At 33.3% G+C, this 13,397-nt stretch overlaps 1 protein-coding gene and 1 pseudogene across 3 annotated transcripts in view; one reads left to right on the forward strand and one right to left on the reverse strand.

The window, feature by feature from the left end:
• LOC105779987 (uncharacterized) overlaps positions 1 to 12,219 on the reverse strand; it is a 54,012-nt gene extending 41,793 nt beyond the window's left edge. Inside the window, exons 1-6 of one of the 3 annotated variants that reach the window (XM_052629606.1) lie at positions 12,041 to 12,219; positions 11,564 to 11,923; positions 11,392 to 11,429; positions 10,948 to 11,043; positions 10,740 to 10,835; positions 9,566 to 9,665 (exon numbers count right to left, since the gene is read on the reverse strand). In XM_052629606.1, coding sequence (XP_052485566.1) covers positions 10,766 to 10,835; positions 10,948 to 11,043; positions 11,392 to 11,429; positions 11,564 to 11,923; positions 12,041 to 12,088 — 612 coding nt within the window. In that variant the 5' untranslated portion in view covers positions 12,089 to 12,219 and the 3' untranslated portion in view covers positions 9,566 to 9,665; positions 10,740 to 10,765. Of the gene's footprint in view, positions 1 to 9,565; positions 9,666 to 10,601; positions 10,836 to 10,947; positions 11,044 to 11,391; positions 11,430 to 11,563; positions 11,924 to 12,040 lie in introns of those variants that run through there. The other 2 variants (XM_052629607.1, XM_012604033.2) reach the window with 2 other exon arrangements.
• Positions 1,024 to 10,305, forward strand: LOC105778944 (AP3-complex subunit beta-A-like; annotated as a pseudogene).
• Positions 12,220 to 13,397: the final 1,178 nt, after the last annotated feature.

A 13,397-nucleotide genomic window follows, 5' to 3' on the forward strand; every position in this document is an offset into this window, starting at 1 on the left:
TAGGTTTAAACAGTAAATTGAAATGTACACAAAGAAAAAAAATGCTATCAGATCAACAAAATCAGAACAAAGGATGAAAGTCATAAGATGAACACTAAAGAAAAAATTTTCAAAGATCCATGGTAAACAATAACGAGGATATAGAAAGGATAATTGATTATGACTATCTTTTCAAAATGAATAAAGGCATTTTTAAAGACATTAAACTACCTCTTACTTTTGGATGGATTTGGATAGCTGTTCTTGTCGCTACAGACATTAAAATAAAAAAGGGGAAACATTAGGATAAATAAAGAAGAGACAAGAATCACTAGCAGATTCAAGGAGCAACCATCATTGTGCTGCTTGAAGCGAAATTAAATGAGAGATTACATAATTGGTTTTCTGAGGACGCCTTCCTTCCCGACTCTTTGTATTACCGTCAGTAACATCAGCAAAATTCGGCTGTCAAAGAAACCATCGTTAGAGCTTTGTTTGCATGTTCTATGCAGAAGTCTATGACAAGAAATTAATGAAAAATACCTTCAAAAAATAGACTCTAACAAAAGCAAAGGATAAAATGTAGCAGCCACAACCAAATACAAAGCAAAAAAGAGGGGAGAAACCAACAATAATCACTATTTTAGTTCTCAAATATGAAAAACAAAACAATTGTTTTGTTCCCAAATCTAAAAACAAATAAGGTTGGGAAAGAAATTAGTTTAACTTTCAAGGATAAAATGGTAAAAAAATAAATAAAAGTATGGGTATTTTTGTCTACTAAAAATACCTATTGCCCCAGTGGGTAGACTGGAGCTTTTAGCACCAGTCAAGATATCTCTATCTAGTGCAGCATGTTTGTGCCACTGCAAGTGTCCCAAACAGCCATTCAAATCACTGTGGTGTAGTGAGATTAAAAACCAAGACAAAATTATATGAAAGATTCCAACGCATTATGTGCGCGATGAATCCAAAGGAAGCCTAAATCCCACCATATCTATATTTTTATTGATTTTTTTCAATTGTGCATACAAACTATGTAACATGGGTGTACATCTATGTATCCATGTATGTTTATGTAAATGCAATAGTTCATTGTGTAGTTTTCTATTTTAACAGCATTTAAGATTTTGCATTGTTCTAGAATTCATACAGTTATGTCATTTCATTTGGCAAAACCAATTTTAGATTTGGGTTATCTGCCTAGTTTATGTTTCAAGTTGGTTGCTAAGATGGTAAGAATGGTTATGTTGATTTGAATGAGTAGGTCCTTTGCAACATTCAAGTATTTGCTAAAGCAATGCCATCTCTTTTTGCTCTATACCATGAGGACTTCTTCATTTATTCTTCTGATTCATATCAAGTCAAAGCCTTGAAGCTTAAGATACTTTCATCCATTGCGCCAGACTCGTCCATTTCTTCTATTTTCAAAAAGTTTCAAGTACCTGCTATTTTCATAAGGAATTCCTTATCATTGTTGATATTTGCACTATGTAGAAATGCAAGATAGTGGAAATAGAAGTCACATTGAAACTTCTGTATGGTATACCATAATGAATTTCTGTTGCATCCATATGTAAGAAAAAAGGTATTATTACATTCACCAGTATTGGAAAGGATGGTATTTTTGGGCCATTTTCATCCTATGCAAATCATTTTGTTTAGGGAATTTTCTTCTGATTACTGGATTTGATGTGATGCTATATCATTTAAATTACGATTCTTCTGGCAAAAGCCTGACCAAAATAACTGAAACTGAATGCCATTGAACCATTTTTTGGTTAATGGAATATAGAGTTATTTCTTTTTAGACTGTTCAGATTCACTTGAAAGAGGGTGTGGTTTTATTTAAGCTCATGTAAGTTACCAAAGGTGCTTAACCTGACCGTTTCAACTGTACTTTTGGTGCTTAGCTTTTCAAGGTTTCAATCCTTGCACTGCCAAGCCAACCTTGAAGATCTGAAAAAAAAGAGTAATTCTTAATCCTTGTGTTATGTTAGGAAGAAAGAAGTGATATGGACAGAATGGACTTCAGAATAATAATAATCCTTTCTTTGCCACTTTTGAGCATCTGACACTAAGTCATTTCCTAGTCTTTGGCATAAAAGAAATAATTGAGGTCAACTGAATAGTGTTGGAACATTTTTAAATATTTATAGTGTTCTAATAACTATAAATGAATGGATGTAATTAATCAAAAGTTATATTATTTGATTTTTTGAAAAAGAATTATAACTATTTAAATAATTTTATTTGAATAGTTATAATATTAAATGAATAATTATGTGTTTATTTTAAAGACATTATTATTAAGAAAGACACCTATTGATGAAAGATGTCTCTATGAAGAGACATGAAAATTCTTATAAATAAGAATGAGACTTCATTTGGAAAACATACCAACAAATTCTAATATTATTTCTTTCCTTCATTCATTTTCTAATATTATTAGATTTATTTTATAAAGTATTACTGTAGAAATCCTTTATAGAAATTGAGTTTCTTGACTGCTTAGTGTGTAGTGGGCTATTCTCGTTAGTGCAAAACGCAAATAATCATTGGCTTCATTGTATCCTCGAGGTTAATTTGCTTGGAACTTATTTGCACACCGAAAATAGGTGAGGGCAAATATAACCTTAAAGATAGTGACTTGATACATGCCTTGGAGCCTTGTCCTATTTCTTCTTTTTCTGTTCGAGTTTCGTTCGTGTGTTTGAGATTTTCTTCACCGGAGATTTGTACTAACAATTTTAAGGTTATATCTCATGATGACTACCACAACACATGAAAGTGGAACACTAAGGGAGTTGGCTTCCAACTTTGTCAAACTTTATCGGTTTGATGGTGGCAATTTTCGACAATGGCAGAAAAAGATGCACTTCTAATTATCAACTTTGAAGATTGCTTATGTTTTGGATACTCTAAGACCTGAAGAGAATGAAAACAAACCTGTTGCTGTAACCCGAGAAAGACAAAAATGGGACAATGCTGACTACATGTGTAAGGGCCACATATTGAATGGTTTATCTGATGGTTTGTTTGAAACTTACCAAAATGAGGTCACCGCTAAAGGATTATGGGACAAATTGGAGACAAGATACATGACCAAAGATGTTACAACAAAAAAATTTCTTGTTAGTCGTTTCAATAATTATCAAATGGTTGATGGTCGTTTTGTTATGGAACAATACCGTGATATTGAAAAGATGCTGAATCTGTTCAAGCAATATGATATGAAAATGGATGAAGTGATTGTTGTATCCTCCATGAAGACAAACTTCCTCCATCTTGGAAATACTTTAAAAGAAGTCTAAAACATAAGAAAGATGAGATATCTCTTGAGGCTTTGGCAAATCATCTTCCTATTGAAGCAGAATATTGAAAACAAGATCAGAACCTAAATTTTGAAACTGCCAAAGTGCATGTTATGGAGGAAGTACAGACTACTATACCATTCAAGAGAAAGTTCAAACAGACTGATAGAGCACCTAAGTTAAAAAAGAAACAAAAGGGCTCATGCTATCATTGTGGAAAGCCGAGACATTTCAAGAATGAATGTCGATTTTTAAAGAAGAAATCATCTTCTGAGGCTGATAATAACAAAATGTTCGTTGCAATGATATCTAAAATTAATATGGCACAAGATGATAATACATGGTGGATTGATACTAGAGCAACCAAACATGTGTGCAAAAACAAAAGCATGTTCACAAAGTTTACACAATGTGAAAATGACAATGTCTTGTACATGGGAAATTCTTCTACCGCAGCAATCAAAGGCAAAGGGTCTGTTGAGCTACAATTCACTTCTGGAAAGGTTTTAACCTTAAATGATGTATATTATGTACTAAAAGTTAGACATAATTTAGTGTCTGGAAGTCTGTTGAATAAGTTTGGTTTCAAACTTGTTTTTGAGGCAGATAAGTTTATTTATTCTAAGGGAGGAATTTTTGTGGGGAAAGGGTATATGTATGAGAGTATGTTCAAACTCAATATCATTAATAAGAATAAAAATACTATTTCTACTTATATGGTTGAATCTTTTATTTGTGGCATTATAGATTAGGTCATTTGAATTATAAAAATTGAATGACATGTGTAAGTTAGATTTAATTCTGTTTTTAATAATAATATTGAAAATGCAATAGATGTAAGTTGACTAAAATTACAGAAACCATTTCCTAAGGTTAAAAGGAAAACAAAATTGCTTGATTTTATACATAGTGATTTATGTGACATGCATAATACTCTTACATTTGGTTAGGTGGAAAGAAATATTTTGTTACTTTTATTGATGATTGTTCTAGATATTGTTATGTATATTTATTGCATTCAAAAGATGAAGCGTTCGATAAATTTAAAGTTTATAAATTTGAAGTTGAACTTCAGTGTGAATCATTTATCAAGTGCTTAAGATCGAATAGAGGTGGAGAATACTATAATCCAAGTTATTTTGAGTCCACTGGAATTGTCCATAAAGTTTCAGCCCTTTACATACCACAACAAAATGGTGTAGCTGAAAGGAAAAATGGAGTTTTGATTGAAATGGTAAATTCAATGTTATCATATTCAGGTCTTGGACAAGGCTTTTGGGGAGAATCTGTTCTAACAACTTGTCATATATTGAATAGAGTTCCTAATAACGAAACTAAAATAACCCCCTATGAACAATGAAAGAAAAGGAAACCAAACCTTAATTATTTGAAGGTTTGGGGTTGTATAACTATTGTCAAAGTTCCAACATCTAAACGTAAAAATTTAGGTCAACAAGGAATTGAATTCATATTTATAGGTTATGCACATTATAGCAATGCATATAGGTTCATGGTAATTAAACCAAATGATTCAATTTCAATTAATACTGTTATTGAATCAAGAGATGCTATTTTTGATGAAAATAGGTTTAATTCTATATCAAGACAATTACAGCCACAACAATTGATTCATTCTTCAAATAAGAATGAGATTCCATTGGAACAAATTGATAATAATGATGAATCTTGTCAAGAATTAAGAAGAAGCAAGAGGGTTAAAAAGGTCAAAGATTTTGGACTAAATTTCATTATGTTTCTTGTAGAAGGAAAATGTGAAAGTATATGTAATAAGTTACCTTATTGTTATAATATGGAATCTGATCCTATTACATTTGAAGAGGCAATGAAATCTCAAGACTCTGCTTTTTGGAAAGAAGCAATAAATGATGAGATGTATTCAATAATGGAAAATCAAACTTGGATCTTAATTGATCTTCCACTAGGTTCCAAACCAATAGGTTGTAAATGGATCTTCAAAAAGAAAATGAAGGTCGATGGAACCATTGATAAATTTAAAGCAAGGTTGGCAGCCAAAGATTTTATGCAAAAACAAGGTATTGATTACTTTGATACCTATGCTCTAGTAGCAAGAATTGCTACAATTAGACTCTTAATATCACCAAATGAATGTTAAAACTGCATTTTTAAATGGTGAATTGGAAGAGGAAGCGTACATGGAGCAACCAAAAGGATTTGTTGTTCCAGGACAAGAGCATAAGGTATGTAAGCTTGTTAAATCTTTATATGGACTTAAACAAGCACCAAAACAATGGCACCAAAAGTTTGACAAGGTTGTTTTAGTTAATGGCTATAAAATAAATGAATCTGATAAGTGCATATATAGCAAATTTGAAATTGGAAAAGGTGTCATAATTTGCTTATATGTAGATGACATGCTCATTTTTGGCACGGATTTGGAACAAATAGAAAACACAAAGAAATTCTTGTCAAACAACTTTGCTATGAAGGATATATGTGTAGTTGATGTTATTCTTGGGATTAAAATAACCCGAGATGAAAATACTATAACTTTATCACAATCACATTACATTGAAAATGTGCTTAAAAAGCTTGATCTTTTCAACTGTATACCAACATCTACACCCATGGATCCTCAAATAAAATTAGTATCTAATGCTGGTAGGAAAATTGATCAATTGAAATATGCAAGTCTAATTAGTTGTCTTATGTACATAATGACTTGTACAAGACCAAATATTGCATATGCTGTTGGAAAATTGAGTAGGTACACAAGTAATCCAAGTAGTTTGTATTGACAAGCTTTGAATAGAGTACTTAGGTACTTAAAGAAAACTATTAACTATAGATTGTGTTATAATGGATATCCTCCAGTTTTAGAAGGGTATTCGGATACTAGTTGGATTACAAGTTTGGAAGATCATGCATCTACTAGTGGATGGATCTTCATTCTTGGTGGATGAGTCATTTCTTGGGGTTCCAAGAAACAAACATGTATTATTAATTCCAACATGGTAGCAGAATTTATTGCTTTAGCCGCTGCATCTAAAGAAGCAGAATGGTTAAGAAATTTGCTTTATGATGTACCTTTATGGCCTAAGCCAATTTCACCTATTTCTATCTGTTGTGATAGTGAGGCTACTCTAGCAAAGGCATATAGCCAAGTATATAATGGAAAGTCTAGACACATTGGATTAAGACATAGTTATGTCCGACAATTAATCTCTGATGGAGTGATCACTATTAATTATGTAAGGTCAAGTGGAAATTTGGCGGATTCTTTGACAAAAAGTCTTGCTAGAGATGCAGTAAAAAGGACTTCAAAAGGGATCGGACTTAAGCCCATTAATTAGAGTCACCCATGATGGAAACTCGACTCAACGCTTGGTATAACGTCAAGTCTTGAGTTCAATGAGGCAAAGTACATCATTACTATGTGATTGTTAGCACTATAAATAAATTCATCCTAAGATTAAAGTGTTAGGTACCCGTAATGATAAGGGAAGGATGAGTAATGTAATCTTAATGGACCCATAACATAAATATGTTAGAATGTTATAATTACGAGAACACTCTTGATGGGATCTACCTATGTGAGTGGAAGTGTGACCACTTTTAGGAGCTCAATGGCTTGGCTCTGGTAGCACTCATGAAAAAAGGATATAGACACATGACCATAATAGTGTCCCTAGATACTATGCATTGACCGATGTTGAAATCATTGTGTGAGATGTGTTCGGTTAATCAAATGGAATAGTTGGTTCAAAGCTTAGTCTACCATGCAATTTCGATTAACTTTAACATGTTTTCACTAAGTGAAGGTTCAATCGTAAGATACCGTCATTTATGCAAATTGATTTTCAAGAATATCAAAATCCAAAATATTTTGAAAATGGGGCGAGATTGTTGGAACATTTTCAAATATTTATAATGTTCCAATAACTATAAATGACTGGGTGTAATTAATCAAAAGTTATATTATTTGATTTTTTAAAAAAGAATTATAACTATTTAAATAATATTATTTGAATAGTTATAATATTAAATGAATACTTATGTGTTTATTTTAAAAATATTATTATTCAGAAAGACACCTATTGATGAAAGATGTCTCTATGAAGAGACATGAAAATTCTTATAAATAGGAATGAGATTTCATTTGAAAAACATACTAACAAATTTTAATATTCTTACTTTATTTACTTCATTTTCTAATATTATTAGATTATTTTATAAAGTATTACTGCAGAAATTCTTTATAGAAATTGAGTTTCTTGTCATACAGTGCTCAGTGTGTAGTGGGCTATTCTCGTCAGTGCAAAACGCAAATAGTCATTGGCTTCATTATATCCTCGAGGTTAATTTGCTTGGAACTCATTTGCACACCGAAAATAGGTGGGGGCGAATATAACCTTAAAGATAGTGGCTTGATACACGCCTTGGAACATTGTCCTATTTCTTCTTTTTCTGTTCGAGTTCCGTTCATGTGTTCGAGATTTTCTTCACCGGAGATTTGTACTAACAACCAGTTGAAATTGCATTGTTATACAAGTATGCTGATCCTTGATCGCATGAATTGATGCTTATATTATAGTCTGTTGTTAGGATTATATTAGAGATCCAGACAGGCGATTTGCTGCTGCTACTGTTGCTGCAATTGGTATATGCGCACGACAACTTCCAAAAATGCACATATATGTGTAGATGGGCTGTTAACTATGACTAGACACGGTTTATTCCTCTTTTCCTACTTCTTGTTGTCTGGTAACATTCAGAGAATCCATTGTTTTCTGAAGTGATACCAAATTTTGCAGAGCTCTTGACTAAAGATTTAGGGTCTAGATATCAAGAAGCAGATGTTTTGGTTCAGGCAATTATCTCTATAAAATCAATCATAAAGCAAGACCCACCAATTCATGAGAAGGTATCTCTCTCTTGCTTATTTCATTTCAGCTTTAGCTATGCGTTTTTTGCATACCTCTCTGTCTATTTGGCAGAATCTTTAAATTATTTGCATTCCTGCAGTGTTTTCATATTAATTGGCTGATAACCAACATCTTATTTTTTATTTAAAGGTTATAATTCGGTTAGTCCGTAGTTTGGATTCAATCAAGGTGCCTTCAGTTCGTGCAATGATTATTTGGATGGTGGGAGAATACAGCTCTTTGGGGGAGATAATTCATAGGATGTTAACCACGATGCTGAAGTATCTTGCATGGTGAGTTACTTCAGAAGCGTTGGAAACAAAGCTTCAAATTCTTAGTACAGTGACTAAGGTATTTCCAAGAGCTATAATATTCTTGATCAATTCTAGCCTAGCTATGGACGAATATTTCTGGAAAAGATATTTGGCCTTCCTACGATAATCTGTTTTACTTATGAAATGGGATGGAGGTTGTCAGTCAGGATTAGTTGCAGCAAGTAGCCATATCATATTAAAAAAAAAAGTAAAATAAATAAAGCTCGAAAACTCTTGCTGTTGCATGTCATCTTTAATTAATTTAAAATTTTGTAGTTTATCAGTTTCTTTTTTTTTCCGCTTGCTTGTTGTTAATTTTCAGAGAAAAAGCCTGTATTTTCAGTTTGTCTGTACTTGCAGGTTCTATCAGGTGCTACAGGAGAAGGTCTGTCGACATTCAAGAAAGTTTTCAGATATATGGTTGAATTGGCTGAATGTGATTCGAACTACGATGTCCGTGACCGAGCTTGTTTCCTAAAGAAACTTTTATCATACAATTTCATCTCTCAAGGGTCACAAGGAGTGCATAGTCTTCCTGAAAAAGACCTACACATAGTTGTGAACTGCATATTTAGGAAACAAACAAGAGAAGTGAAAACTGAATCAATTAATTACCGATTTTAAACTACCTGGGTCTCTCTCACATATGGTTCTTCATACTGCTCCCTGGTACGAACCTCTTCCAAAGCCCTGCAGTTTGCTCCTTGATGGCATTAATGAGCCTGAAGGAACACGTATAATTATGAAGGAGGCAGCAGATTATAGTGGGACAGACGATCATGGCACATCATCTGATCCTTCAGACAATGAAAGTGCTTTCAGATTATGGTTCACAGCACTCTTTCTCTGGCTCGAGAAGCAGTGGCCATGTGATGATGGTGAATCAAGTGAAGGCAATGATAATGCAGACCTGTTGCTTCAGATTTCCGACATTGGAAATGCTTCTGAAAATCAGAATGGAGTTTTTCATTCTTCTTCTGGTAATCTAGGGGAATTAATGTCAAATAGAGCTCTAGAGTCATGGTTGGAGGAACAACCTGGTTCATCAAACCCAGGCATGTTGGAGCAAAGTCAAGTCCGTAAATCTTCGGCAAGAATATCTATTGGGGATGTTGGAAAGCAGATAAAACCAAAAAGCTATTCTCTCTTGGAGCCTGCAAATGGAAATGATTTGAAGGTTGATTATTCTTTTTCATCAGAAATATCAAGCATATCGCATCTACTTGTCTGCATAGAAGTTTCTTTTAAGAACTGTTCATCAGAGACCATATCGGGAATAAAGATAGTCAATGTGGAGTCTAACAGAGCCTCATCTGATAATGTGCCAAAACTTGTTCCAATGGAAGAGATAGCTTCTTTAGAACCAGGTCAGACAACAAGAAGGATTATTCAAGTTCGTTTTCATCACCATCTATTGCCTTTGAAGCTAGCTTTATTTTACGATGTGAGAAGCTTCCGGTTAAGTTGCGGCCCAATATTGGATATTTCGTAAAGCCACTGCAGATAGATGTTGAAGCTTTCACTGATAAAGAATCCCATCTCCTAGGGATGTTCGAATACTCAAGGAGGTTTGTCACATCTTAGTGGAGTTGAATTTTATTTGTATTTACGACTTATTTCAATCGAGAGCTTAGCAATCATCTTTTCAAACTTTGAACTATTATTGTTTCTCTTGTTTTTCAGTTATCATATCCCAGATTGTTCTTAACTGGATTTTCTTGGCTTCTCTATAACAGTTGCACATTCACTGACCACATCGAGGAGCTAAACAAGGATTTTCTTTTTAATCCTTGATATAGTGTTGTTTCTGTTATTGAATTTCTGTGTTGTGGTATTTTTGGTCTTATTGTGTCATGTCCAATATTTTGAAGTCTTTGCATGTGGCGCCCAAATTTTCCAAATGAAATCATTATCCAACAAAATAAAGCTAATTTAGATATGTAATTATAAGTGATGTGGATTTTGATAAGGGATATCCGAAATTCAATATCCAAATCTGCAGTAGATAATAATGATGATAGCCGGATTCATGCAGAAGAGATAAAATATATAGGGAACTGCTCCTATGATTCCTATCCCCTAGATGCTCATTTGCAATATCCAAATCTCAAATATCAATTACTGAATAGTCAGTGTAGAACATGAAATATATAAGAAAGAAGTCCATTGTGATTTCCATCACACAGTTTATGTAACATACAGAGACAGGTAATAAAGGAAGGGAGCACCTCATGAAAACCGTAGCCCGTAGGGGTCATCTACTTCTGCCTCTATCCTTAGACTTCGATTTTCGTCGTTTTCCAGGCCACATTGTTTTCCGCAGTCTTCCAACAAATGTGATCATTGAAACAAAGTTAAAAAAATGAGAGTCGGAAATGGGAATAGACACACTGTTCATATAACACCAAAAGCAAAATGAAATAAACTTGCGCTTACTCGTTTCTGTAATCATCTTCGCTCTCGCTTGAAGATCTTGAACAACGCCCCACCCTACTTGGAGATCGACTCTTATCCTTATACCTATCCCTAGATCTTGGGAAGCACGATATGACAAAATTAATTGATATTAGAGATGGTAATACAAATTTACAGAATGAAACTAGTAGTAAAAAAAAGTTTTATAAAATAGGGGTGAATGGTGGATGAGAAATATTTCAAAACCAACTTGAATGCCTTTTTTAGGCTTCCTCCATCTCCTTTTATAGGAGAAATTTTTAACTCTATTTTATTTTATTTGAAGCCCGCACAGTTTTTCTGATAAGAATGATATCTCATATTTGATTTGATGATATTTTTTTGTCCTAATATGGTTGCTTCCGCATTGCTAATAACCACTCAAAAGGATATGTATGTATGTGTAACATCAATTTCACAGTTTACCTTGATCTACGAGTATTTGGGCTGTCATCCAACTGCGGCTGCACAAGCAAGTAGAACAACAGTTTATACTTAAAATACAAGCAAAAAAATTCATGGTAGCAGCCATCAAAATTTTAAGATACGATGTTTAAAACACCCATCCAATACATGACTAATGCTAGTACACACTCACACCCGAGCGTAAGTTCAAGCTTCTTAGCTTTTCCCAAGTCATCGAGTTAGCCATCTCCTCAACCTTATTGATCATTTTGCCTACTTCCTTTTCCTTGGCCTTGAGCTTTTCCTCGAGCTCAGATACCTTCACATCATGTTCCTTCTTGGTTTTCTCTAAATTCGCCTTCAATTCGTTCGCCTCTTTCTGAAGCTCACGGCACAGTTGTTCGTGTATGCGAATTTTTTCATCTTTGTCCGCAACCATGACTTTCAAACTATTGATCTCATCCAGCTGAGTTGCTTCAGTGTCAACCAGCTTCTCGTATTTTGCTATTAATAAGTCGATCTGATTCATGAACACTGGGAATTCATTGATAAACTGCAAAATAAAAAATAAAAATAAAAAAAGATAAAACATCATGTAATGAGATTGAAAATTATAATCAAACTTGCAAGCTTACATGAAAAAAAAGAAAAAGAAGCAGTGATCAGTTACCCTGCTGGCCTGAGTGTTACCATCTGGATTGGATCCTCGTTGAGACATGAACAAGAGAAAAAAAGTCAAATAAAAGTGGGGTGTTGCAAGAGAAGATGAGGACTTGTGGTTGACTTATGTTTCCTGCAGTGATTTTGATTGAACAAAGCAGTGGAACCAAGTTTTATCCCATGTTTTAGGTGTTATAAAAGCCCAGAACCAATAGTATTATTAACAAACAAACCAGTTGGGCAGTCCAATAAGAATCTGGTTGTTTTAATATTTTGAGTGGTCGGTTTCATTTCGCTGTCAAATTTATTAAGAATGGTTGTTAAAGCTCCTACTTTGATGTTGAATGATTGATTGTTTCTGGAATAAATAAGAAATTCATCTACTTTTATTATATACTTTTTTTTAGAAATTTATTTTTTTATTTTTTTTAATCTTAAAAATTATGTCCAATTGTTAATTTCAGTTATTTTTCTCAGTTAAATTTGTTATTGTAACATTTATAAAAAAAATTTTAATTTTTCCTTTTTGGATTACTCACTTGGCGCATATGGAAAAATCGTAATCTCTTTATTTTCCAAGGCATAATTTGAAGTTCGAGCGAGATAGTCAAAGTCTCGAATAGTTTGGCTAAACAGTATTTTCTGCCTTTAGAGATGAACCGGTCTGTTGCCATGAACATACTTTCGAGGAATCAACAACAGGGAATTGGGTTCATATAAACACTGATGGTGTTGTTCAATTGAGTTCGAGACTTGTTGTTGTTGGGGGAATAGTGCATGATGAAAACGGGGATTAGATTTTTTGATATAACCGATATATAGGGAAGTGCTCAATTTTTTATGTTGAACTTTGAGTCATCTTGGATGGTCTCAAGCTCATTCAATGAAGAGGACATGACAATGTGATAATTCAATCTGATAGTTTGGAGGTAGTTAGAGCTATTCAAAAAAGCATCTTAAATACTTTGAACTCTGCTTTGATAAGGAGGATCCAACACATATTGTCTCATGAAAGTTAATAACTTTTAAGACACATTTCAAGACGCCCGACCCTCGGGTAAGACATTTTTTTCCCGGGCCTGGCTCGACACGAATTTTCAAAAGGACAAAAAAATATGTTATCTTTTTGTTGTTTTAATGCTATTTTTTTGTTATTTTCTCCTTATTTTGCTATCATTTCACTATTATGTTGCTACTATTTTTTCGTTATTGTTTGGGTATTATATAACTCTTATTTTATTGTTACTTTTGTTATTATTTTAGAGGCATTTGCTTGTTTAATTGCGTATATCTTAGTGTTATTTAAGTATACATATTTTTAAAATTTTATTCTCAATTTGTTGGGAAATATTTATTTTAATATTTTT

This window comes from Gossypium raimondii, chromosome 4 (genome assembly GCF_025698545.1).
Source record: "Gossypium raimondii isolate GPD5lz chromosome 4, ASM2569854v1, whole genome shotgun sequence".
NCBI lineage: Eukaryota > Viridiplantae > Streptophyta > Magnoliopsida > Malvales > Malvaceae > Gossypium > Gossypium raimondii.